Source organism: Phalangium opilio, unplaced genomic scaffold (assembly GCF_054372755.1).
Source record: "Phalangium opilio isolate 3A_F unplaced genomic scaffold, DU_Popi_V2 ptg000209l_1, whole genome shotgun sequence".
In the NCBI taxonomy this organism is placed as follows: Eukaryota; Metazoa; Arthropoda; class Arachnida; order Opiliones; family Phalangiidae; genus Phalangium; species Phalangium opilio.
In genome coordinates, this window is record NW_028324217.1 from 16,145,406 (window position 1) to 16,171,399 (window position 25,994).

A 25,994-nucleotide genomic window follows, 5' to 3' on the forward strand; every position below is an offset into this window, starting at 1 on the left:
TTTAGTTATAGTTAGTGCCCAAGAGCTGACATATTTTGAATATGGGAAACAATTAAAAAAAACACTTGTATCTTCCACTTGACATTTTCCAAATTCCTAAAATGTCTTTGTTTGCAACAGGTAAAGGCAAATTTAAATATCATTAAATGAGACAGTAAGGAGAGGAAGTCTGAGCCAATGAAGAAACTAATTACAGCACTTCCCTATACTTTATATTCGTAAAAATTAGAGTGTAAATAGATAGTTTTCACACATGGAGGATTCATAACATTTACACCAGGAGGCCGGGCTACCTGGAGGACAGAAATCCGTCTACTTTTTGTCCTCCAGGTAGCCCGGTCTCCTGGTGTAAATGGTATGAATTCTCCGTGTGTGAAAACCACCTATACTACCGCCAGTACAATGGCAAATCGTAATTAATTTACAAGTATGCACCAATAAATCTATGATAATCAAGATAGAAAACTATTCTAAACAATAACAGAATACTTTCGCAGGAAAGCGGAAAATGATAACGTAGAATACAAGATGGTCGACCAAGGAAGCTAGAGAGTAAGCGAGGCTTTTGCCATATCATAGATAGCATCATAGGATATACTGGGCAATACGGGATGATTATTCAAGCACAACATAATTTAGTTTCAGTTATCGTGGACTTTGGCAAAATTTTCTCAGTGGTACAATATAATTTTTTACCTATACGGGAAATGTGAATTCCAGTCACAATGACCTAAACTCGCCGACATTAATAAGGTATTTGTGGGTCTCTTCCTACAACACTTGGTAGTTCAGAGTTAAATGGTTATAAAAAGTCGCCTGCTAAGGCTTAGGAAATGGTTTTACTGTACGACGAACTTTCCAGTAAGTATAAGACTGATTGGCCAATAGGGAGGGTATAAAACGAAGTCCGAAACGAGTTGTGTAACCCTTTAAGTCATCCAATATATATGAAAATTAGTTATTTACTTATGGCAGACTCCGCTTTTAAAAGTGGAGTTCGTTTTTCCAGGACGTGTGCATTGTTTTCTTTAAGAAAAAATACCATGCAGTTAAAAAGCGTTGTTTCACGTTAAAGTTTTAACTCACCATACTGTGATGAGACCCAATCCGTTGAAACTGCCAAATTGTAGCCTTCAGCAAGCTCGTGGTGCGTCGCGAATAACGTCAATAGTAAAAATATCCTAAGAAGGTAGTTCGATTTGCCTAACCTATCCATTTAGAAGAGCCAAATTAACTAATATATCCGTGGTTTAAATTTCATTGTAAGCGTACATCTAGCTAAACTGGAGATCTTCAAGCGTAAAGGAAAGGGAACTAGTTTAAGTTGAATCAACAACATCGTGTGAATTAAATATTTTCGAAGGTCGTTATAAATTTTTTTCAAGGAACTGGCTTTTTCGTTACAAAATTCCCGGTGGAAGTTCAAAAAAATATTTTTACAAAATAAAAATATAAATTTGAACTAGGGATAGATTTAATTTTAGAAGTAGGAATGGAGAACGGTTAGTATTTACTTCAGTCCGACTCATAGCCCAGTATAGAGTAATGTCAGTTCTACGTATGCAACCGTCATGCCCTTCTATCTCTTAGCTAAGTGTCATGCCCCCTACCAGGCGCGTACAGTACCCCCTCTAACAAAAGCGCGCCTAGAGGGAGGGATACACCGTATACTGCCCCCTCGACACTACTCTATGGAGCCCTTTTTCCAACACCCAATGAAAAGTTTAAATTATCTTATTGGTTCACTTAAACTACGTTTTGATGACGTTGCTGACGGGGACGGCGAAAACTACGTAATTCCTTTTTACTTCTGTTGCGATGACCCGCCTCTTCTTTCAAACACCCCCCCTTCCCGTGGACATTGACGCACGCCCAGATTACTCTGTTCTCCATTCCTACTTTAGAAATTAAATCTATCCCTGTTTGACACAAAAAATCAGTGTAAGAAGAGATGTAGAAATATATCATTATTTCCTTTTTTTTTTCAATGAAGTTTTCAACGGAACGTGCACCGATTCCGATGCATGATATTCATCTAATCTGTTTCTGAATGTACCGTTCATTATTGGGGGTATGAAAACTGTAACAGTTGACAAAGACTAAAAATTTACTTCTAAAATAGACAAGCAACGTTTCGCTATTTTTTGCTTTTTGAAAAAAGTCTTATCCCTGTACCCATGCTGTAGCTAACTTCGCATTTCGACTATCGGCTTATGTATCAGGGCCGGAAATAACAATTTCTTATAGGACATATGTCGAGTGAGCCCCCCCTCTTTTGACTGATAAATTCACAGGACCTTTTCCACTGGATTGGGCAAAAATAGTGTCACATCTTCATAGACAAGCTATCAAAAGTTCGGAAACATTTATATCAGGGATCCAAGAGTAAAATATAGAAATAATGCGGAAGTAAATATTTCTTTGAAAAAGGACCAATTTTTTGTATTCCGAAACTATGCAACCACATCAGAAATGGCAAGACTGTTTTGGGAATTAGTGAGTTAGTACTCTTGCACTAAAAAATTTCCAATGCGTTCAGTGCACGAAACCACATGGACCACTTTATCACAGGTTTGGTTTGGTTTTCGCACTTAATTGGGTAGCGGTTATCTACCCGAGATTTAAATCTAGCGTCAAGTAGATACTGGAGAGGTCAAACATCAAAGTGAGATAAATTTCAATCTGAGTATCCTAGTTTGTGGTTATTCTTAAATATTTCAATACATATAATTAATATTAAATATTTTCTTCGACAATTATGTACCTTAGCGTACGTTATATCATTTAAAGATAATAGAATTATGATATAAGGTCTATATAATTCATATAAAGTTTTGAATCCGAACGTACGCCGTCAGTCGCCGTTCCCAAAATATCCTCGTATATGTAACCCTCAATTGTTCTTACACTATATCAGTTACCAATATCACATCTTCCCAAGCTTGTGAATTAGACCTTCTGTAAATTAGATCGATGTAAATAAGGGTAGGCAAACTTAGTTTCAGGACATACATGGAGGTTAATCTCTTGCAGACTCTACGAACTCTCATGATCTCCCAAGCCTACAGCGCAGACACTACAAGTTGGGAAAACCAAAATATTACCTCTCCGTGTCAAGAAGATTATATAAACTTAAGTATCCAATGAAAACGTTATTATGTTTCTGAGTTGTTGTTGTTTTGAAAAATATATCGCAATGCACGGGCCTTGATAGATATAGGAGGCAATGAATGAAATATATCACAATGCACGGGCCTTGATAGATATAGGAGGCAATGAATGAAATATATCACAATGCACGGGCCTTGATAGATATAGGAGGCAATGAATGAAATATATCACAATGCACGGGCCTTGATAGATATAGGAGGCAATGAAGGAAATATATCGCATGCACGGGCCTTGGTAGATATAGGAGGCAATGATAATCTCTCTTTGCACGAGAGGTTTATCTTTAATATTTAAATAAATATAATTATTTTTAATTATTTTAATCTTCAATAATTAACATTAATAATCTTTTAAAACAAAGTTATACTTATTATCTTCTCAAACTTTGCTAATATTGACGTTTAAAGTGAAGGGTACCCCTCTTGCCCGCTTTTTTCAAATTTGGGTTATATATACGATTCGTTTCCATTATAATAATAAGGAAAAAGCGCAATTGCGAAAACCTTTGGTGGCGATCCCACCGTAGGGAGGCTAGACGTTTCTCGTAACCCTAGCTGATCGCCGCGTATATCCTAAAACCAAACGATGATAATAAAGTAGAAGCCAATGATACAGATTGGTGTCTATGTGGAATAGACGGAAGACCAGTGGATGGTGGTGTTAGAAGCCAGTGTAAGTGCAGACTGGTGTCAATGTGGGATTGACAAAGAACAGAAGATGGTGGTGATTAGAAGCCAGTAAGAACAGACTGGTGTCCGTGTGGGATGGACAAAGACCAGAAGATGGTGGTGTGAGAACTCAAGTAGAGGAGCCATTTCCGTGACTGTGAAAGCAGTTCGGAAATGGCGAACACGTTTGCTCCGATACGCAAACTGCGAACGCGGTCACGTGGGTGTAACAACGGACAGACAGACACACACACACACACACAGACAGACAGACAGATACGGCCGTTACAGAACCTCTCCTGGACTACGTCACACGGAGAGGTAAAAAGGTGAGACGGAAGGCAAAATTTTGCCCTCGTTTTTCTCGCTCTCAGTAACATCGAAGTAGTCCATTGCTTACCTTTGTAAGGAATTATACTTAAAATGTAAAATTATGGACTTCTGTCCTTAAGAAACTTCGTTATATTTGTATTTCAATTTTGTTGAGAGAGAACCTGAGAGCGTTAGAGCCCAAAAGAAGGAAAGTAACCAGCCCCTGGGGCTTTAAACCCCCTAAAAATAGGACAAAGGTAGCGTAAAAAGGGGGAAATCACCTCTTCGAACGAAAAGAACGACTCTCGCGTTCTCTCTTTTTCAGTGTCAATTTAGTTTTCGTAGCGAAAGGATAAGCGAATAGCGTTGTAATTTTTTTGGAGTTTTTTGGATAATAAAATAGTTTTGTTGTCGTTCAAAATACTTTGGTCCACTAACTCAGCGTCTCCCACACAATTAAAGTGAGAGTTATTTCATGGTGCCGAAACCCGGGACCTTTGGATTAGCGTGAACGGTAATAATTAGCTAAAGAAAGAAAATTAGCGTAAAAATGAGCGAAAATGGAGAAAACAGCTATGGCGAGGGCCAAATGAATCCCCAAGATCAAGCGAAGTATAACCGAGCGAAACTCAAAAGAGAGGTATTAAGAAGAGTCATAGTCAAACTAGAGGACTGAACGGATCAATTGCTATGGACAACGCCAGCGGATATTACTCAATTAGAGACCACATTAGCGATTATTAACCAGAAACGTGGTCATCTTGAGCCGTTAAACGAGGAGATTGAAGCCTTAACCCCTCTTGCTGATTTGCAAGCCGAAATAGAAAGCGTAGAAGACTTCGAGGATAGGATTACCACCATCTCGACAAGACTTGAAGCCAAGATAAAACAAGAGATTACCAAGACAAGCGCGGTTGTCCAAACTTCATCAACGGGTAACTCAGCGAGCGGTACCTGCGAAATTCAAGTCAACCTACCGACGTTACAAATTGAACAATTTGACGGAGACAGCGCGAAGTGGCTTCAATTTTGGACCCAATTCGAATCGGCCATTCATAACAAGGCAAATATGAGCAAGGTAAACAAATTTAACTATCTAACGAGCTATCTGAAGGGCGAAGCGGCTTTAAAAATAACGGGTTTTACACCCACGGAGGCCAATTACGACGCGGCCATAACGATATTGAAAGAAAATTTTGGCCAAGACGCCCTGATTAACGCGCACATAGATAAATTATTAACAGTTACGGCGGTGGAAAATGCCGACGACATAGTAGGCCTAAGGAAGTTATATTCCTCATTAGAGGTAGAAACTAGGAGCCTGGAAAACATGGGAGTAAATCCCAACACGTTTCAAAATTTCCTCTGTCCCATGATTATACGGTTGTTACCGAACGAGATTAGATTAGCGTACACGAAAGCGAATAAATCAAGCAAAAACTGGGATATTAAAATGGTCTTAGAATTCATTAGAGAAGATTTACAAAGCCGCGAACGCAGTGCAGCATTGTCAAGGCTCCATATTGATGACTCATCATCTAGAAGTAAAGCGAGGGAACGTGAACCTCTACGAGGGAAAGGCCCCACAGAGCGTTACAATAACAAGGAATACAAAAGTAGACCTTCTTCAGCGTCAGTACTGACCACCTTGGTGCGGGAAAAACCGTATCCGAATTGCTTGTTTTGCGAAAGGGATGGGCAGAGGCCCGAAGATTGCAAAAAGTATAACCTAGCAGAGAGAAAAGAGCTACTGAAAAGAAAGAGGTGGTGTTTTCGTTGTATGCGAGGCCCACATTTATCGAAAGATTGTTGGGCGAGGATTAAATGCTCTGACTGTAATGGCCGACATCATGTCGCGATGTGCGAAAAACCACTCGGCAAACCCAATGACAGCGAGAAAAGACAGGAGAGCGTAGCTACCGTAGAAACACCTGCTGTTCAAGTTAGCATGGTGTCCAGAAATAAAGGGTTTCAGAAGGGAATTTTACTTCAAACTGCTAGAGTTCTAGTGAAAGGAAAAAATGGGTGGATAAAAGCGAGATGTTTAATAGATGGGGGAGCGAGGCTAGTTTCATTGACAAGGACCTATCCCAAAAACTAGAGTTGGACGAAATAAGTAGGGGAGAGATAAAAGTTAACACGTTTGGAAATAGTAACCCCACTGTATTGCAATCTCAAAGAGTAAAACTGGAAGTAAAGAGCGTACATAATGAGGGTAGTATTTGTATAGAAGCTATAACTTCACCATTGATCAGCGTGGCGAAGATAAAAATACCAAACTCAGAGATCAGAAGTAAATTAAACGAAAGGAATTTAAAATTAGCGGATGAGGCTGATAGCGAAGGTCAAGAAAATGACCATATAACCTTATTGATAGGCTCTGATTACTACTGGAAGGTTATTTATACACAAAACGAGCGGTTAAGTCCATCACTGGTAGCGACAAATAGTTTGTTTGGGTGGGTGGTCCAAGGACCTATTAGTACCTCCGCAAACATGGCCAACATTATCAACGAAGGTTATAACAATTACGAGGTGCAAGCCATGAAAATAACCTTAGTAGATCCGGAAGAGGATCCATTAGACAAAAGACTTAAGGCTTTTTGGGATTTAGAAAGCATAGGAATAAGCGAACCAGCGGGAGAGGTTAAGGACCCCTTGGGTCAATTGGCAAACGAAAAGTTTGAGAAGAGCGTTAGGTTTGAAAACAACCGATATGAAGTTCAGCTCCCTTGGATAGATGAGAAGCCAGAGTTAGACTCGAATTATCATATGGCAAAAAATAGATTAGAGGGGCTACTAAGACGTTTTGAAAGAGACCCTGAATTATTTGTTAGGTATAGAGACGTTTTGAGGGATTATGAGAGTAAAGGGATGATTGAAAAAGTAGGGGAAAACGAAGTTATGAGTGAGGGACAGGTAGTTTACTACGCTCCCCATCAACCAGTGGTTAACGAGGTCAAGTCCACTACGAAAGTTAGAATGGTGGTTGATGCCTCGTCACATGAAAAGGAAAAGAAATCGTTAAACGACTGCCTACCTCCCGGACCAAACATGAACCCCGACTTGCTGGAAGTTCTAATTAGATTTCGATTCAAGCGTGTCGCAATAGTGGCAGACATCGAGCAAGCGTTCTTGCAAATATCACTAGCGCCCAAAGACAGGGATGCAGTCAGATTTCTGTGGCATGACGAACCATCAAAATACCACCTAAACCCAAAGCCAATCATTTACCGATGGACCAGAATATCATTTGGGGTCACATCCAGCCCGTATCAATTTGCAGCGACAATCAGATACCATCTTCGGGGATACAAAGAGGAATATCCGGAAGTAGTCGAAGCCTTAAACTCTGAGCTTTACGTTGATGACCTGACCTCAGGCGAGGATGACGATGCTTCAGCCTTGAAATTAGCGAAAGCTGCCAAGTTCATCCTAAGCGAAGCGAATATGAATTTACGGAAATGGCAGAGTAGTTCAAAAGAACTTAATGAAATGTTCAGAAACGAAAATTGGGATACCAGCGAAAAACACGAAAAATCCCTAATTTCCAGCGAAAATCAAAGCTTGAAAATATTAGGAATGAAATGGATACCCGACAGCGACACATTCACGTTCAACGTCGAACCCATCATTAGCGACCTACCAAAAGTACAGAATACCAAGCGCGGAGTCCTAAAATTATCAAGCCGAATATATGACCCCCTCGGGTTAATCACGCCTTTCACAGTTCGAGTTAAAATGCTATATCAATTAATTTGGCTCAGCGGAAAAGATTGGGACGAAGAGCTTATGAGCGACCACGTCATAAAGTGGCAAAATTGGTGCAACGAGCTAAAACAACTAGAGAAAATCTCAGCCCCACGTCATTATTGCGGACTACTAAAAAAGGGGGAGATAATAAAAAGGAGTTGCACTGTTTCAGCGACGCCAGTGAGAGCGCGTACGGCGCGGTTGTTTACGTTCGGGTACTCGCGATTGGCGGGAAATTCGAAAGTCGAATGTTGGTGTCGAAAGTTAGAGCAGCGCCCATCAACAAAAGGACTATACCAGAGCTTGAATTAACAGCGGGTTTATTAGTCGCACGATTAATTTAACGAATACGTGAAATAATAGAGTTCGACGATGACAAGGTATTCATGTGGTCCGATTCGCAAGTTACCATTTACTGGATTAGAGATCTAGCGAGAAAAAGAAAACCCTTCGTAGCGAATCGTCTACACGAAATTCAAACCATAAGCGACCCTAAAGCCTGGCGTTATGTAGCGGGAAATGACAATCCAGCTGACGTGCTCACGCGCGGTACAACCGTAGAGAAGTTAATCGAGAGCGATCATTGGTGGCATGGGCCGATCTGATTATCATTAGCGAACGACGAATGGCCAATAAAGGCTGAACAAGAGCTTACCGAGGCAGAAAAAGAAACTGTGACCGCTTATACAAGAAAATCACAACTCGTTGAAGTTAATCAATTAGCGTGCGCGATAAAGCAACCGGAACCAATTTTAAATTTAGACAACCATAGCTGTCTTCATCACGTGCTCAGAGTGACCGCGTGGGTATTTAGATTTTGTAAAAACGCGCGAAAAAACGACAAGTCGGAAAGAGTACTTTCTCCCTTAAAGGAATAGCGACGTGATTTAAAAATTATCTCAAATCTAAAGAAAACCTTACTTTTTTGAGAGTTTAACCTCTTTTGATTCCAAAAATATGCTTGAATAATATTTAATTATGAGGGAAAACACAGAAAAAACACTTTGAAAACTTGAAATTTGGGGGACAAAGGCAAATTTGCGGAGAAGATTTTTGGCGGGTTTTTCTCCTTGATACGTCACTCACGGCATCTCGCGGAAAAGCCAAGCGCGAGACTCCCGAGTCTACTAATGCGGCGCGCGCGCGAATCTGAATAAATTAGGCTTAACGCGGCGCGGCGACACTAACAGGCGCGTCACGTGAGCGACATCTAGAGTGAAAATTTCTCCTTACTACGTCATCAAACGAAAGAAAATCTCAACTAGGCCTTTTCCAAACACAAAACTTTGATTGCAATTTAATAAATTGCTACGAAACCAAATAAAAAAGTAAACATATCATAATAAACTAGATTTTTCAAGGATTTTTTTCGCATTTTAAGTTTGAGGATGACGAAAATTATGTCACTAACACTTTAACAACCACCGAGATAAGCGAAGCGAAAACATTCTGGCTAAAGGAAGTTCAAGCGGAGAAATTTCCAGCGGAAATCAAAGAACTAAATACTACAGGAAAAATTGGAAAATCTTCTAATTTAGCGAGTTTGAAACCATTTTTTGATGAGAACAATCTTTTACGCGTAGCGGGTAGATTACAAAAATCATTGTTAACTAGAGAAGAAAAACATCCTGTAATTTTACCAAACCATAGATTTACGCAATTGTTAATTGACCAGGTGCATGAAAAGCTGTACCATTCTGGTTTAGCAGGAACCCTAGCCGAAATTCGCTCCAACTACTGGCTTTTAGGTGGCAGACAGATAACTAAGAAACGATTGAACCATTGTTTAGTTTGCAGATTTTGGAGAGCCAAACCCCTTCATGAAGTAACGGCCCCTTTGCCAGAAGATAGGGTAGTTGAGTCCCCACCCTTTGAGGTAGTTGGAGTCGATTTTGCGGGTTCATTGTACGTTCGAGGAGAAGAGAAGGGACGGGACTATAAGGCTTATATTTGTTTGTTTACGTGTACGGTAACAAGAGCGGTGCACTTGGAATTAGTGTCAAAAATTAGTACGGAAGCCTTTATTTTAGCGCTAAGACGTTTCATTTCTAGAAGGAGAATCTGTAGAACTATCTATTCAGACAATGCAAAGAGTTTTAAAAGGGCCAATATAGATTTAGAGCGGTTGTGGAAAAACATAAAGAAAGAAGAGGTACATCAGTTTTTTGGTCGCCACGGAATCACGTGGAAGTTCATTGTCGAGCGTGCCCCCTGGTGGGGGGGGTTTTATGAGAGAATGATGCGCACGGTAAAAATCGCCCTAAAGAAAACTTTAGGAAATGCGTTACTAGGATTCGAAGAATTAAGTACTATATTATCGGAAATCGAATCAATAACAAATTTACGACCATTAACATATCAGAGTAGCGACCCTCTAGAACCCGTCCCTCTAACCCCAGCGCATCTCTTGGTTGGAAAAAGATTGACCTCACTACCGCCGATGGCTAAGGACAAAACCGTAGAAATTAAAACAAGAGATATGGTACTAAAAAGGTTTTTGTACCAGGATAGTTTGAAAACTAGTTTTTGGAAGAGATGGACGAGGGAGTATCTCTTAGAATTAAGATCTGCCCATAAGACCCACTCGGGTAACATTGGCGACAATAAGGATCTAATTAAAGAAGGAAAAATCGTGATTCTGAGCGATTCAAATATGCCTCGTCAATCATGGAAACTGGCAGTGATTAAAGAAATATTTCCCGGGAGGGACGGAAAAATACGATCTTGTACTCTAAAATTGGCAAAAGGCGCTATAGTAAGGCGCGCAATAAATTTGATTTACCCCCTTGAAATTAATTAAAAAGAAAAACAAAAAGTATTAAAATGAATAAATGAACGTAAACGTTCATGGGGGGAGTGTAAGGAATTATACTTAAAATGTAAAATTATGGACTTCTGTCCTTAAGAAACTTCGTTATATTTGTATTTCAATTTTGTTGAGAGAGAACCTGAGAGCGTTAGAGCCCAAAAGAAGGAAAGTAACCAGCCCCTGGGGCTTTAAACCCCCTAAAAATAGGAAAAGCCCGTACAAAAATTTACGGCTGCATTTTTGCTGTTAATTAGATTTTTTAGAATCTGCAATATATTGCAAATAAACTGGAATATTCTGGAAAAATACTGGAATAAACCTGAAAAATGTTCAATTTCAGACAAAATTAAGGTGATTCCAGAGAGCAATGCAGAACATTTTAGACGTTTTGCAGAAAAAATATCTTCCGTTGGAAAACTCAGTACAACAGTATACAAAATTTAGCAACTCTAGAGTCATAAAATAGTTACCTTACAGCTAGAAAACAGAGGGGAAATAGTAACTCCCGTAAGATATCAGGATGTTTGTAGGCTCATTACAAGTACTGTACCTTCCAAATATATTGTATGCATGTTACAGTCAGAAATTGCTAAGTTTGTAGGATAATGGCAGGCGGGTTTCGGATACTTTTTATGATAATTGCAGACGCGTTTCAGATACTTTTCAGGATCATCACAGACGCGTTTCAGATACTTTTCAGGATCATTACAGGCGCGTTTCAGATACTTTGTAGGAAAATTGCAGGAGCGTTTCATATAATTTTCAGGACCATTACAGGAGCGTTTCATATACTTTTCAGGATCATTGCCGGCGCGTTTCATATACTTTGTAGGAAAATTGCAGGCGCGTTTTAGATACTATTTTTTGGATCATTGCAGGCGCGTTTCAGATACTTTGTAGGATAATTGCAGCCGCGTTTCAGATGATTTGCAGGATCATTGCAGCCGCGTTTCAGATAATTTTTAGGATAGTTGCAGGCGCATGTCAGATAATTTTTAGGATAGTTTCAGGCGCATGTCAGATACTTTGCAGGATAAATGCAGGCGCTTTTCATATACTTCGTAGGAAAATTGCAGGCGCGTTTCAGATACTTTTCAGGATCATTACTGGCGCGTTTCAGATACTTTTAAGGACCATTACAGGCGCGTTTCAGATACGTTTAAGGACCATTACAGGCGCGTTTCAGATACTTTTAAGGACCATTACAGGCGCGTTTCAGATACGATAATTACAGGTGCTTTTCAGATAATTTTTAGGATAATGGCAGGTGCTTTTCAGATACTTTGTAGGATAATTGCAGGCGCTTTTCATTTACTTTGTAGGAAAATTGCAGGCGCGTTTCAGATACTTTTTAAGGATAATGGCAGGTGCTTTTCAGATAATTTTTAGGTTCATTGCAGCCGCACTTCAGATACTTCGTAGGATAATTACAGGCGCGTTTCAGATACTTTGTAGGATAATTGCAGGTACTTTTCAGAAATTTTTAGGATAATTGCAGGAGCATTTCAGCTACTTCGTAGGATAATTGCAGGCGCTTTTCATATACTTTGTAGGATAATTGCAGGCGCTTTTCATATACTTTTTTGGATCATTGCAGGCGCGTTTCAGATACTTTTTAGGATCATTGCAGGCGTATTTCGGATAATTTGTAGGATAATTGCAGGCGCGTTTCAGATACTTTTTAGATTAATTGAAGGCTCTTTTCATATACTTTGTAGGATAATTGCAGGTGCGGTTCAGATTCTTTGTAGGAAAATTGCAGGCGCGTTTCAGATACTTTTTAAGGATAATGGCAGGTGCTTTTCAGATACTTTTTAGGTTCATTGCAGCCGCACTTCAGATACTTCGTAGGATAATTACAGGCGCGTTTCAGATACTTTGTAGGATAATTGCAGGTGCTTGTCAGATACTTTTCAGGATAATTGCAGGCGCATTTCAGATACTTTGCAGGGTCATTGCAGCCGCGTTTCAGATACTTTGTAGGATAATTGCAGCCGCGTTTCAAATACTTTGCAGGATCATTGCAGCCGTGTTTCAGATAATTTTTAGGATAGTTGCAGGCGCATGTCAGATAATTTTTAGGATAGTTGCAGGCGCATGTCAGATACTTTGCAGGATAAATGCAGGCGCTTTTCATATACTTTGTAGGAAAATAGCAGGCGCGTTTCAGATACTTTTCAGGATAATTGCAGGCGCATTTCAGATACTTTGCAGGGTCATTGCAGCCGCGTTTCAGATACTTTGTAGGATAATTGCAGCCGCGTTTCAAATACTTTGCAGGATCATTGCAGCCGTGTTTCAGATAGTTTTTAGGATAGTTGCAGGCGCATGTCAGATAATTTTTAGGATAGTTGCAGGCGCATGTCAGATACTTTGCAGGATAAATGCAGGCGCTTTTCATATACTTTGTAGGAAAATAGCAGGTGCGTTTCAGATACTTTTCAGGATCATTACTGGCGCGTTTCAGATACTTTTACGGACCATTACAGGCGCGTTTCAGATACTTTAATTTGTACGATAATTGCAGGTGCTTTTCAGATGCTTTTTAGGTTAATTGCAGGCTCTTTTCATATACTTTGTAGGATAATTGCAGTTGCTTTTCATATACTTTGTAGGATAATTACAGGCGCGTTTTAGATACTTTTTAGGTTAATTGCAGGCTCTTTTCATATACTTTGTAGGATAATTGCAGTTGCTTTTCATATACTTTGTAGGATAATTACAGGCGCGTTTCAGATACTTTGTAGGATAATTGCAGGCGCATTTCAGACACTTTTCAGGATAATTTCAGGAGCGTTTCATATACTTTGTAGGAAAATTGCAGGCGCGTTTCAGATACTTTTTAAGGATAATGGCAGGTGCTTTTCAGATAATTTTTAGGTTCATTGCAGCCGCACTTCAGATACTTCGTAGCATAATTACAGGCGCGTTTCAGATACTTTGTAGGATAATTGCAGGTACTTTTCATAAATTTTTAGGATAATTGCAGGAGCATTTCAGATACTTCGTAGGATAATTGCAGGCGCTTTTCTTATACTTTGTAGGATAATTGCAAGCGCTTTTCATATATTTTGTAGGAATATTGCAGGCGCTTTTCATATACTTTTTTGGATCATTGCAGGCGCGTTTCAGATACTTTTTAGGATCATTGCAGGCGTATTTCGGATAATTTGTAGGATAATTGCAGGCGCGTTTCAGATACTTTTTAGATTAATTGAAGGCTCTTTTCATATACTTTGTAGGATAATTGCAGGTGCGTTTCAGATACTTTTACGGACCATTACAGGCGCGTTTCAGATACTTTAATTTGTACGATAATTGCAGGTGCTTTTCAGATGCTTTTTAGGATAACTGCAGGCGCGTTTCAGATACGTTTTAGGATAATTGCAGGCTCTATTCATATACTTTGTAGGATAATTGCAGTTGCTTTTCATATACTTTGTAGGATAATTACAGGCGCGTTTCAGATACTTTGTAGGATAATTGAAGGCGCATTTCAGACACTTTTCAGGATAATTTCAGGAGCGTTTCATATACTTTGTAGGAAAATTGCAGGCGCGTTTCAGATACTTTTTAAGGATAATGGCAGGTGCTTTTCAGATAATTTTTAGGTTCATTGCAGCCGCACTTCAGATACTTCGTAGGATAATTACAGGCGCGTTTCAGATACTTTGTAGGATAATTGCAGGTACTTTTCAGAAATTTTTAGGATAATTGCAGGAGCATTTCAGATACTTCGTAGGATAATTGCAGGCGCTTTTCATATACTTTGTAGGATAATTGCAGGCGCTTTTCATATATTTTGTAGGAATATTGCAGGCGCTTTTCATATACTTTTTTGGATCATTGCAGGCGCGTTTCAGATACTTTTTAGGATCATTGCAGGCGTATTTCGGATAATTTGTAGGATAATTGCAGGCGCGTTTCAGATACTTTTTAGGATCATTGCAGGCGTATTTCGGATAATTTGTAGGATAATTGCAGGCGCGTTTCAGATACTTTTTAGATTAATTGAAGGCTCTTTTCATATACTTTGTAGGATAATTGCAGGTGCGGTTCAGATTCTTTGTAGGAAAATTGCAGGCGCGTTTCAGATACTTTTTAAGGATAATGGCAGGTGCTTTTCAGATACTTTTTAGGTTCATTGCAGCCGCACTTCAGATACTTCGTAGGATAATTACAGGCGCGTTTCAGATACTTTGTAGGATCATTGCAGGCGCGTTTCAGATACTGTGAAGGATAATTGCAGGCGCGATATAGATACTTTGTGGAATAAGTGCAGACGCGTTTCAGATACTTCGCAGGATCATTGCAGGTGGATTTCAGATTCTTTGTAGGGTCATTGCAGGTGCGTTTCAGATACTTTGTAGGATAATTGCAGGTGCATTTCAGATTCTTTGCAGGATCATTGCAGGCGCGTTTCATATGTTTGCAGAGTCATTGCGGGTTTTCCTATCAAATATTGTGAATCAGTAGCCTTATATACCCTAAATTTCCAAAAACAATTAAAGAGGCTTACGCTTGAGTTCAAACGTCAACAATAGCTATGTTTAAAATGATTTTAGGAATAAAGTTTCTTAAAACGATTTAACTAGAATTAAGGTAAATTAATGACGATTAAATTAATAAATATCATTTATATTTATTTAAATATTTAAAAATAGCCTCTATATTGCGTCTCGACTTGGAGAGGTTTATTTTGGATTCCCAACTTGTACTCATCTCTTACAAAAATATTAAGCTGTAATTCATCTGAATACACGCTTTTCTGACTTGCTAAAGTAATATCTGAGATGCTCCAACTGTTTAGGTACATGTACATTAAGTTCTCACCACATCTAGATAAGAAGGTCTTTTCGTCTATCTAACATCCACAACATACACACTCACAGAACGTAATCGAAAAATTCTTTCAAACTTATAGCTAAAAACCGATTACAACTGAAGGGAAGGGTCCCGACAGGCTTGTTTTCCGTCTATCCTCAACCAGGAAAACTGCTGTAAACTTAAATGATAACGCTAAAGTACTTTGGTTCGCAATTTCCTTCACATTTCGAGCGCCATGGTGATAGTAGATCTTGTCTTAATCGGTTTCTATCCACGCTTGTTTTTCGTGTACCCGGGGCCACAAACACACACATGCACACACACAGAAAGCTAGGTCTGGTCTCAAAAACTGGAATAAAATCACTAAAATAAACTGAAATTAATTTTATTTACTTTTTTTGGATGAAAAATTGTTTTTCTACGACTTTTTACCTCTTATTTTATTAGGTTTTGAATCTATAGATCTTGACTGCCAACACCTTTGAAAGCTTGGAATCCTTATGTTGTTAGTATTGGATACACCTTAAACATAACTGCATAAGTTCGTAAGATGTGTTCCATAAGTTTGTCACTGGTTACTTCATGAAGTGGTGTAGGTGAAACGTCATATTCTCGTAAAGCGACGCCTGTTGAGCCATTGTCAAAGGCTTAATAAGGCTAAATAGGAAGTTGGACTGCAAAACCGAGTGTATTCAATTCTCGCGTCATTCTCGAACTAGCTCTCAGTAAGTCTCTAGCATTACGAAGTATAGGCAGTGTCATACTTGAAATTGAAACATATCTGATAAACTTATGATAACTGTATATACAATACTGGCCCATTTATGACCAAAAAATGTTTCAATTTTGTATCTTTTATGGTGGTTTAAATATTTTTAGGATCGAGACGTGACAGTATTAGATCAAAAGATTTTATTAAGATGAATGAGTAAAGCTTTTTTAAGATGCCTTTTTAGGCCTAACCAATTCTTTATTCAAATTTTAGAAAAATAAAAGCAGTAATATTAATGCCTAACAGAAGCAGATAAAAATTTAGGGTGCGCTCGAAGTTGACTTCCCGTACAAACATTTTAAGCTGTAATTCATCTGCATACGCGCTTTTTTATCGCTACCACGCTGTAATAGGTATACATTAAGGCTACATTTCTGCAGCTCAAAAAACGGGAAAATTTCACAGCAATTCTAGAACTGCAAATTGACTGCCGTTTCTTCATTTTCTGTTTGTTAACTGTTAACTGTCTAGCCTGGCAGAAATATGCAGCGCAATTCTGCAAACGCTAAGCAAAAGTAGAAATACCAGCTGTTAGTTTAAAACTGTAATTTGACCGTTTTTATAGATATGATACAGGTCTGCAAAAGTGATGGAAAAGTAGAAATCCAGCTGCTAATTTAGAACTGTAATTTGACCGTTTTAATAGACATGTTACAGGTCTGCAAAAGTGATAGAAAAGTAGAAATCCAGCTGCTAATTTAAAACTGCAATTCTACCACATTTATAGAAATGTTACAGATCTGCAAAAGTGATGGAAAAGCAGAAATGCAGCTGCCAATTTAGAACTGTAATTGGACCTTTTTTATAGACATGTTACAGGTCTGCAAAAGTCATAGAAAAGTAGAAATCCAGCTGCTAATTTAAAACTGCAATTTGACTACATTTAAAGACATGTTACAGGTCTGCAAAAGTGATGGAACAGTAGAAATACAGCTGCCTATTTAAAACTTTAATTTGACCTAAATTGACCATTTTTATAGACATGTTACAGGTCTGCAAAAGTGATGGAAAAGTAGAAATTCAGCTGCCAATTTAAAACTGTAATTTAACCACATTTAGAGAGATATTGCAGGTATTCAAAAGTAGGAAATTCTACTTTTGAATACCTGCAATATGTCTATAAATGTTGAATAGTTACAGTTTTAAATTGGAAGCTAGATTTCAACTTTCCCATAACTTTTGCAGACCTGTAACATGTGTATAAATGTGGTCAAATTGCAGTTTTAAATTGGCAGCTGGATATCTACTTTTCCATCACTTTTGCAGACCTGTAACATGTCTATATAAATGGTCAAATTACAGTTTTAAATAGGCAGCTGGATTTCTACTTTTCCATCGCTTCTTCAGACTTGTAACATGTCTATAAATATGGTCAAATTACAGTTTTAAATTGGCAGCTGGATTTCTACTTTTCCATCACTTTTTCAGACTTGTAACATGTCTATACATGTAGTCAAATTACAGTTTTAAACTAGCATCTGGTATTTCTACTTTTCTATCGCTTTTGCACACCTGTAACATGTCTATAAATATGGTCAAATTACAGTTTTAAATTGGCAGCTGAATATCTACTTTTCCATAAGTTTTGCCGGCCTGTAACATGTCTATAAATATGGTCATATTACAGTTTTAAAATGGCATCTGGATTTCTAATTTTCCATCACATTTGCAGGCCTGTAACATGTCTATAAATGTGGTCAAGTTGCAGTTTTAAACTAGCAGCTGGTATTTCTACTTTTTCATCACTTTTGCAGACCTGTAACATGTCAATAACTATAGTCAAATTGCAGTTTTAAATTGGCAGCTGGATTTCTACTTTTCCATCACTTTTGCAGAACTGTAACATGTCTATAACTGTGGTCAAATTACAGTTTTAAACTAGCAGCTGTTATTTCTACTTTTGCATCGCGTTTGCAGAATCGCGCTGCATATTTCTGCCAATACAGACAATTAACAGATAATAAACAGAAAATGTAGAAACGGCAGACAATTTGCAGTTCTGGAATTTCTGTGAAATTTTCGCGTTTTTCGAGCTGCAGAAAATGTAGCCTTAATTTATACCAGGAGTTCATAATAACCCGAAGTACGAAACTGGTTAAAAAGCCCGTAACAACAAAGTTTCGCCGTAAAGCTCAGCGGATTCATACACCGCTTAACTCCCAAAGAAATAGTTACCCCATTTTTTAGCGCCCACGCGCATTAAATTGCACACTTCCGGTTTAGCACTATTTTTATCTTGTGATTTTGGGAGCGAAAATGGCTCACGTCTGCTTCTGTCGGAACGGTGTAAATTAAGCCTTGGCTAAGAAGTTGGCTTTTAGTCGGGGTTTCTAGTTTTCTACAAAACATTTAAAAGATCGTCAATGATGTGTTGTTGTGATATGTGTGAGTGAGAATTCCGTGGTTAATTTAAAACGGTTTGGACAAATTTATTCCCAGTATCTTTAATATAAGAATTGCAACGTGTTTCTACGTCCACCATATCGCCATTTTTCTTTTCGACGGAGATCCCAGCCAACGGAAGTTTTGGAACGAAAACCAAGGAGCATAGATACCACTACGATGTACTGTAAGGTTGTATGTCCATAAACAGGCTAATCCTTTCTATGCGCAACGACAGAATCTTGTTGTTCGCGATTTTTACCATTAGCTCTATGGCCAGTTTCATACTTCCCCCCCGAAAGGGGGTTATTATGAACTCCTGTTTATACCTATTACAGCGTGGTAGCGATAAAAAAGCGCGTATGCAGATGAATTACAGCTTAAAATTTTTGTACGGGAGGTAGCGTAAAAAGGGGGAAATCACCTCTTCAAACGAAAAGAACGACTCTCGCGTTCTCTCTTTTTCAGTGTCAATTTAGTTTTCGTAGCGAAAGGATAAGCGAATAGCTTGTAATTTTTTTGGAGTTTTTTTGGATAATAAAATAGTTTTGTTGTCGTTAAAAATACTTTGGTCCACTAACTCGGCGTCTCCCACACAATTAAAGTGAGAGTTATTTCAACCTTATCTGCAAATGCTTTAAGCTAAAGAGGGTAGAAAGAGGGGGAGTTGAAGCTAGCGGCTTTGGCAAGGGATTTTGGGTCTTCTCGCCTTTCTTTTTTTATTTGTTTCATATATTTCCTCCTAATATCTGGTTCACCGTATTTCAACCAATAAGAGGGCAGAGAAAGATGTGCGAGCACACCGGAAGCTTAGAGGTAAATTTTCAAAGCGCGAATACTCCAACCAAGTCTTTTACTCCCCTCTTTATACCCTCTTTGCTTCAAGCCCAGGGAAATTAAGGCAAGGCTTACCAGTTTGAAATATTCCGCCAATATTTCCGATCTGTTTGTGGGTTTTATATGACACCTAAAAGTATATTTTCGAACCTTTTCGAGTGTTAAAGTAACTGGCGGCTCCATTATCACCCCTAGCATGCTGGCTAATCTTCTGGGCACGAATTTTACCTTGCCAATCAGACCTAATGCACTAGGTCCCATTGGTTCCTACCTTTGGTTTAACTAGCCTTTGCCAAGCTTAGCCAACGTGTAGCAGAAAAGGCATCTTTCAGGGGCATCAACGGAGCCGCCCTTTGCTTTAAAAGGTACCCCTTTCGGTAATAAAAAGTACTTTACAAAATGTTTTATTCTGACCGTTGTTGGCGTTTAAATGATACCCATTTCGGTTCCACAAAAACCTTGTACTTCTCAAAAATATCTTCTTTAAGAGGTATTTTAGAGTACATTTACACAAAGGTACTTTAAAGTACCTTTAAAGGTACGTCTGGGGACCTGCAAGGAAAATTACCTTAAAAGGTACTGGAAAGCACGGGTTTTTTACAGTGTACCCTTAAACCACCAACAACCACACCTGGCTAGTACGGAAATCTTAATTTGCGTGACTTGTTTTTATTTTCAGTTAATTTTAAATTTTGTCTCTATTATCTTCCACAGCGATATACTACAGAAATATTTTCTATTTATATATTATACAACCTAATTTATTTGAACAGTATAAATCATGGTTAGTTAACAGATGGTTTGCGTTTTCTGTCAAGGATCTATCAGAAAAGTATGCTCATATCTAATATCTGGGAAAGTGTTCGGTTTCGCCTACGTCAGGTCTGAAAAATATCGAACAGTAGTTTTACAAGGTCTTGGCTTATAATAAAATAATAATTCTGTAAATTAGCGAAACAAGTTTCACAAAACTGGACAAATTTAGTTTCAGAAGTTTTTTGCAAACTATCATTAAGCAAAACTATTCAAATTATAATTTAACTTCGAAATTATTTGATTGTATCAGGAGTTCATAATAACCCGAAGTACGAAACTGGTTAAAAAGCCCGTAACAACAAAGTTTCGCCGTAAAGCTCAGCGGATTCATACACCGCTTAACTCCCAAAGAAATAGTTACCCCATTTTTTAGCGCCCACGCGCATTAAATTGCACACTTCCGGTTTAGCACTATTTTTATCTTGTGATTTTGGGAGCGAAAATGGCTCACGTCTGCTTCTGTCGGAACGGTGTAAATTAAGCCTTGGCTAAGAAGTTGGCTTTTAGTCGGGGTTTCTAGTTTTCTACAAAACATTTAAAAGATCGTCAATGATGTGTTGTTGTGATATGTGTGAGTGAGAATTCCGTGGTTAATTTAAAACGGTTTGGACAAATTTATTCCCAGTATCTTTAATATAAGAATTGCAACGTGTTTCTACGTCCACCATATCGCCATTTTTCTTTTCGACGGAGATCCCAGCCAACGGAAGTTTTGGAACGAAAACCAAGGAGCATAGATACCACTACGATGTACTGTAAGGTTGTATGTCCATAAACAGGCTAATCCTTTCTATGCGCAACGACAGAATCTTGTTGTTCGCGATTTTTACCATTAGCTCTATGGCCAGTTTCATACTTCCCCCCGAAAGGGGGTTATTATGAACTCCTGATTGTATACAGTGAAACTTACGTAATCGTCACACATGATATCTAACTTGCCAAGCAAGACAATTAGTTCTATGCTTTATTAATCAGTGACATACAGAAATTTTTGATGTTTAAAAATTACATACATGAAAATATAACACCTTTAAGAATGTAAAGTGTTTACATATTTTTCTCATTATCGCATATAAATAAAATATTCAAATTTGAACAGTTAGAAAAGTTTACTTGTAAGCCTAATCTATGGTTTACAGCTATCTTACACCTCTGTAATATTTCCTCAATGAAGAACGGTGGAGTAACTAAATTTACAGAGACACCTTTTGATTTCATCTCTTAATATTCCAAATCATATTCTACACTATTGAATTGCAGCACTGCATAAAATGTTAAACTCATTTTTAAAATGATCGAAATTATTTCAACATACCCCATATAATAAATTGTAATTCTAAACATAATATGCCTTCTGTAAACCCATAGTTTAAAGCATACCTTACCATTTTATCTAATAACCCTAATTGTGTGAATAACTGGTTTCCGCATTAAATTTCACCGTCATTGCTACCTCTACATGGTGTGTCATTCTCGCATAGTTTTCGTTATGAAGAAGACTTCATTTTTGAGTGTGTTTTATTTCCTTGCTGGTCTTTACTTTTTTCTTGGGACTTGCATTTTAAACACTGTAGCAGAGAATAGTTCACAGCTGGTTATCGCTGCTTCCCCACCGTTTCCTCTTAATGGTAATTAAATTTTATTGATATTTCTAGATATTTATTTGTGGTTAGGACGTATATGAAATTTCTTGCTAAAATATTTTGAAATAATAATACCATCAATTATCTTACAGGACAGCACGTTCGTCATCGAAGGGCGCAGGCTCCTCAAAGCGCGTCACGTAAATAAATAAACAAACCACATAATTATAAATTTTTATTATTCTACAAATATTTATGAGGAAAAAATAGAAGCGTCATAGGAAATCTTTCTCTCGTCTCTTCCACTGTGTAAGAATGATAGTTCGAGAAGTGGGCGGGTACTTTAGTAATCTCACGACGTTTGTTCCACAATGTCGTCATTAAAGGAATATGATACAAGTTCCTTACACACATCAGAGTATTAGAGCGTTAGCACAATCGTTACCCGTGAAGCTTCTATGTTTTCCTGGCTTTATCAAAAGTATATAAATTATATCAAAAGTTTCGCTTTCCTACCTTTGTATATGGCTGCAAACTTATTAACGTAGCAGACGATGCAAGTCGAGCTTTCGCCCAATCACAGGCAGTTTCAGCTACGACGTTTAATAAAATGGATTTTTTACCTCATTTCAACCTATGCCTAACAACTGCCCGCATTGATTTTGTTCATTTCATCGAGTTTAGCGTAAAAATATTTTAGGGAATTTAATATAGCTATTACAAAGGTTCGTAACTTATATTGAAGGAAACGCAATGTAATTTTTAACATTTAAAGGGGCTAACCGGCGCTGTTGGGGTGAAGTCCGCCCTTAGTTCAGGGGGAAAACACCCAGCTCTTTGGCCATAAGGAATGGCGCCACCGTTTCAACCAACAGTTTGACCCCCCCTTCACCCCAACAGCTCGGGCCAGCCCCTTTAATAACACAACCAGCTCTATGAAAATTTAAACCCTTAATTATCAGATTTGAAATATTTTCATTGTATGACAGTTGTTTTTTCTCGTTCTTTTACCAAAATTGAGCGAACTACATTATTGCTTTAGTCTTCAGCATGCCTGCTTGATCGAAACTTTTTGTTCTAATATATATCAGGGATATATTTTATTTTAGAAGTAGGAATGGAGAACAGAGTAATCTGGATGCGCGTCACATTCCCGGTCCCGCTTCCACGGGACGGAGGGGTATGAAAGAAGAGGCGAGTCATAGCGACAGAGGTTAAAAGGAATTACGTATTTTTCGCCGTCCCCGTCAGCAACGTCATCAAAACGTAGTTAAAGTGAGCCAATAAGATTATTTAAACTTTTCGTTACGTGTTGGAGGGAGGGCCCTACACTGGGCTATGAGACGGACTGAAGTAAATACTAACCGTTCTCCATTCCTACTTCTAAAATTAAATCTATCCCTGTAAATATACTTTTGGCTTTATAATTCGATACATTTTAATTATTTAGAAATGACATTTTTCAGAGTCAAACATTATGGTATTTTTTGTCAAATATTTATTAACTAAATTCGCGTTGCCTTACAATGTTAATTCTAAATAAATCTTAATTAAATGCAGTATTTATAAAACTAATTATTTTGCTCATAGAAAGAGAGGAAGCGAGAAAACGTCAAAGGGAGCTGGAAAAATTGAAGGTATTTGTAGTTCACCCCAGTTACTATTAATTAAACAAAGTTCATATTCCAGTTAATTTTAAAGCTTGATTCTCACTTCACGCTTCATAAGCGTGACATTGAATTGCAAAAAAATATAGAAATCGGTAAAGCCATGGATTTGAAACTTTGCTAGCAATGTTATCTCAATTCTCCACGACTTAATTTAGGGAAATATTACGATTACCTACTACTTTTATGTAGTATCTTATCTATGTATATGTGTTAGGCAAATTCTATTAACAAATACCACCTCTAATGGAGTTTTACAGTGTTAAGGTTGTAAGGGATTACAGGATCCTGTAGATAATTAAATGAATATTCGCAATAGATTTAGTGTAGATAGTGTACCTTGTATCAGAAGTTCCCAGAAGAGCAGCTCCAGAAATAGTAACATCCCAAAAAACAGTGGCGTTGTTTAAGACTGCTTATTTCGAAACAGAATTTTCTGTTTTAGAAATGGCGGCCGCGTTTTTTGGAGAGAGCTGTGTTAAAATAAAGTTTTCAACAATATTTAACCTTTCAGCCTTACCTATTAAGTACAAATAAATAATCATACCCTCACCCTACTTTACCTATAATAAACTTACCTGTCCTTTTATTATTGGAGTTGAAATAGCGAAACATAACCTATACAATTGCGGTTAAACTAACCAAACCTAACCTGACCTAATACAATTGGTGTTACAATAACCAAACCTAAGCTAACCTAAAACTATTGAAGATCAAAAACCAATCCTTAAAAATCAAATTAAACCTAAACCTAATACTATTAAGGTCTAAATTATCAAATTTAACGTGACTTAATTAGTCATAACTTTCAAATGCTATTGAGGTCCAAATAACCAAACCTACACCATATCCTAGTTGTACCGATGGGACTGGTGTCACGGGATACCTCGTTTACGAGAACCATGCTCTATGGGTAGACTGCTTTTTTTGGTAAACCGCTATTTAGAGAACCACAGTCCTCCCGCTTTTATAAGACCCGCTCATATGGGAACTTCTCATATGAGGGCTTGCCTAATTGAGTAACCGAAATTAACCAAAGTCCTTGGTCACCGAACTTACAAAGAATATGTTCATTACTTATCACGTTAAATGTTTCATAACCATTTCATTAATTTAAACCTACTGAACTATTTATGTAGTTATATGACCTAATATAATAACAGAGCTTAAAGGGTCGAATATTTTGTTTTCCTAAAACTTACCATTGAGATAAGGAGATGAAAGCATACCGATTTAATAAAATTACTGCTATTTTTCAGCCAAAACGAGGAAAATGAAAACAGTCTAAAAGGATAAACATTTCTGAAATTACTCGTCCCCTTGTCATAAAAATACTTTCAAGTTAAATTTTTAAGCTATTTCAAAGTTTTACTTGTATTTTATTTTTAAACTTTATGTTTGTGTGAAATAAATACCTGTATACAATATTATATTCAAAAGACGAAGTACTAATAAAGGTTTAAAAGCCAATGACAACTCAAATTTTGGGGACAAACCACTCGTGATGACACGCTTCCCGCCTTGCTTGTTAAAAGGATACTCTTAATCTTTTACGACTAGTATTAGATTGCACCAGTTTTAGGTAGAAAAATGTGCGTCAAATCAGGGATAGATTTAATTTTAGAAGTAGGAATGGTGAACAGAATAATCTGGGCGCGCGTCACAGTCCCGGACCCTTTCCACGGGACGGAGGGGTATGAAAGAAGAAGTGGGTCATAGAGACAGAGGTAAAATGGCATTACGTATTTTTCGACGCCCCCGTCAGCAACGTCACGTGTTGGAGGGAGGGGCTCTATACTGGGTTATGAGACGGACTGAAGTAAACACTAACCGTTCTCCATTCCTACTTCTAAAATTAAATCTATCCCTGGTCAAATTATGTGGCACGCAAAATGCTTCGACTTATACGCTTAAAATTAAGAAAATACTTTAGATATTTTGAAATTAAAACTATAGCCGAGAAATAACAACTGGCTAGTTTTCTCCGATTTGACGTCACAAAGGGGACTTTGGGAAACTCTAGACGCGTATGGTACTTTTGATCTAAGCGAAGCTCGGAGTTTTTCTCGAAAGTAAGGAATCATAGGTATTTGTCCAAATTGTTAGTTGTCAAGTCCAAATAATTATTAATTAATTCTTATGCTATGAATAACAGTGCGGTTTTTATAAATTTATTGGCACTAATCTAAGCTTTAAAACTTCGTTTCCTATTTAAATATGGTAAAGCCAAAATTACATTGAAACTGTATGATAAAGGATTAAAAAGATGACAAAACACGCCGATGAAACCCTGTACTCAGTTTTCCGTAATAAGTATCGTGTCAGCTTGCAAGAAAACCATTTTCCCATATGAATCCAGTGAAAAAATAACACCTTTTTGCTATTGGTGAAGCCAAC

General features: G+C 37.8%; 1 protein-coding gene across 1 annotated transcript; it reads left to right on the plus strand.

The window, feature by feature from the left end:
* Positions 1–4,701: 4,701 nt before the first annotated feature.
* On the plus strand, positions 4,702–24,620 carry LOC149620855 (uncharacterized). The gene is made up of 9 exons (XM_089854630.1): positions 4,702–4,791; positions 4,900–6,093; positions 6,153–7,802; positions 7,919–8,222; positions 8,268–8,453; positions 8,520–8,710; positions 9,334–9,809; positions 23,491–23,567; positions 24,544–24,620. The coding sequence occupies exons 1-9, from the start codon at positions 4,702–4,704 to the stop codon at positions 24,618–24,620; spliced, it is 4,245 nt and encodes a 1,414-aa protein (XP_089710756.1).
* The last annotated feature ends 1,374 nt before the right edge of the window (positions 24,621–25,994 follow it).

What these genes read in the sequence shown, in the direction of transcription:
- LOC149620855 (XM_089854630.1), top strand. Translation starts at nt 4,702, where the DNA reads ATGAGCGAAAATGGAGAAAACAGCTATGGCGAGGGCCAAATGAATCCC. An exon ending in AGAGCTTGAATTAACAGCGG is followed by an intron (nt 8,223 to 8,267) that starts GTTTATTAGTCG and finishes GTGAAATAATAG; the next exon opens with AGTTCGACGATGACAAGGTA. An exon ending in TGCTCAGAGTGACCGCGTGG is followed by an intron (nt 8,711 to 9,333) that starts GTATTTAGATTT and finishes ACAACCACCGAG; the next exon opens with ATAAGCGAAGCGAAAACATT.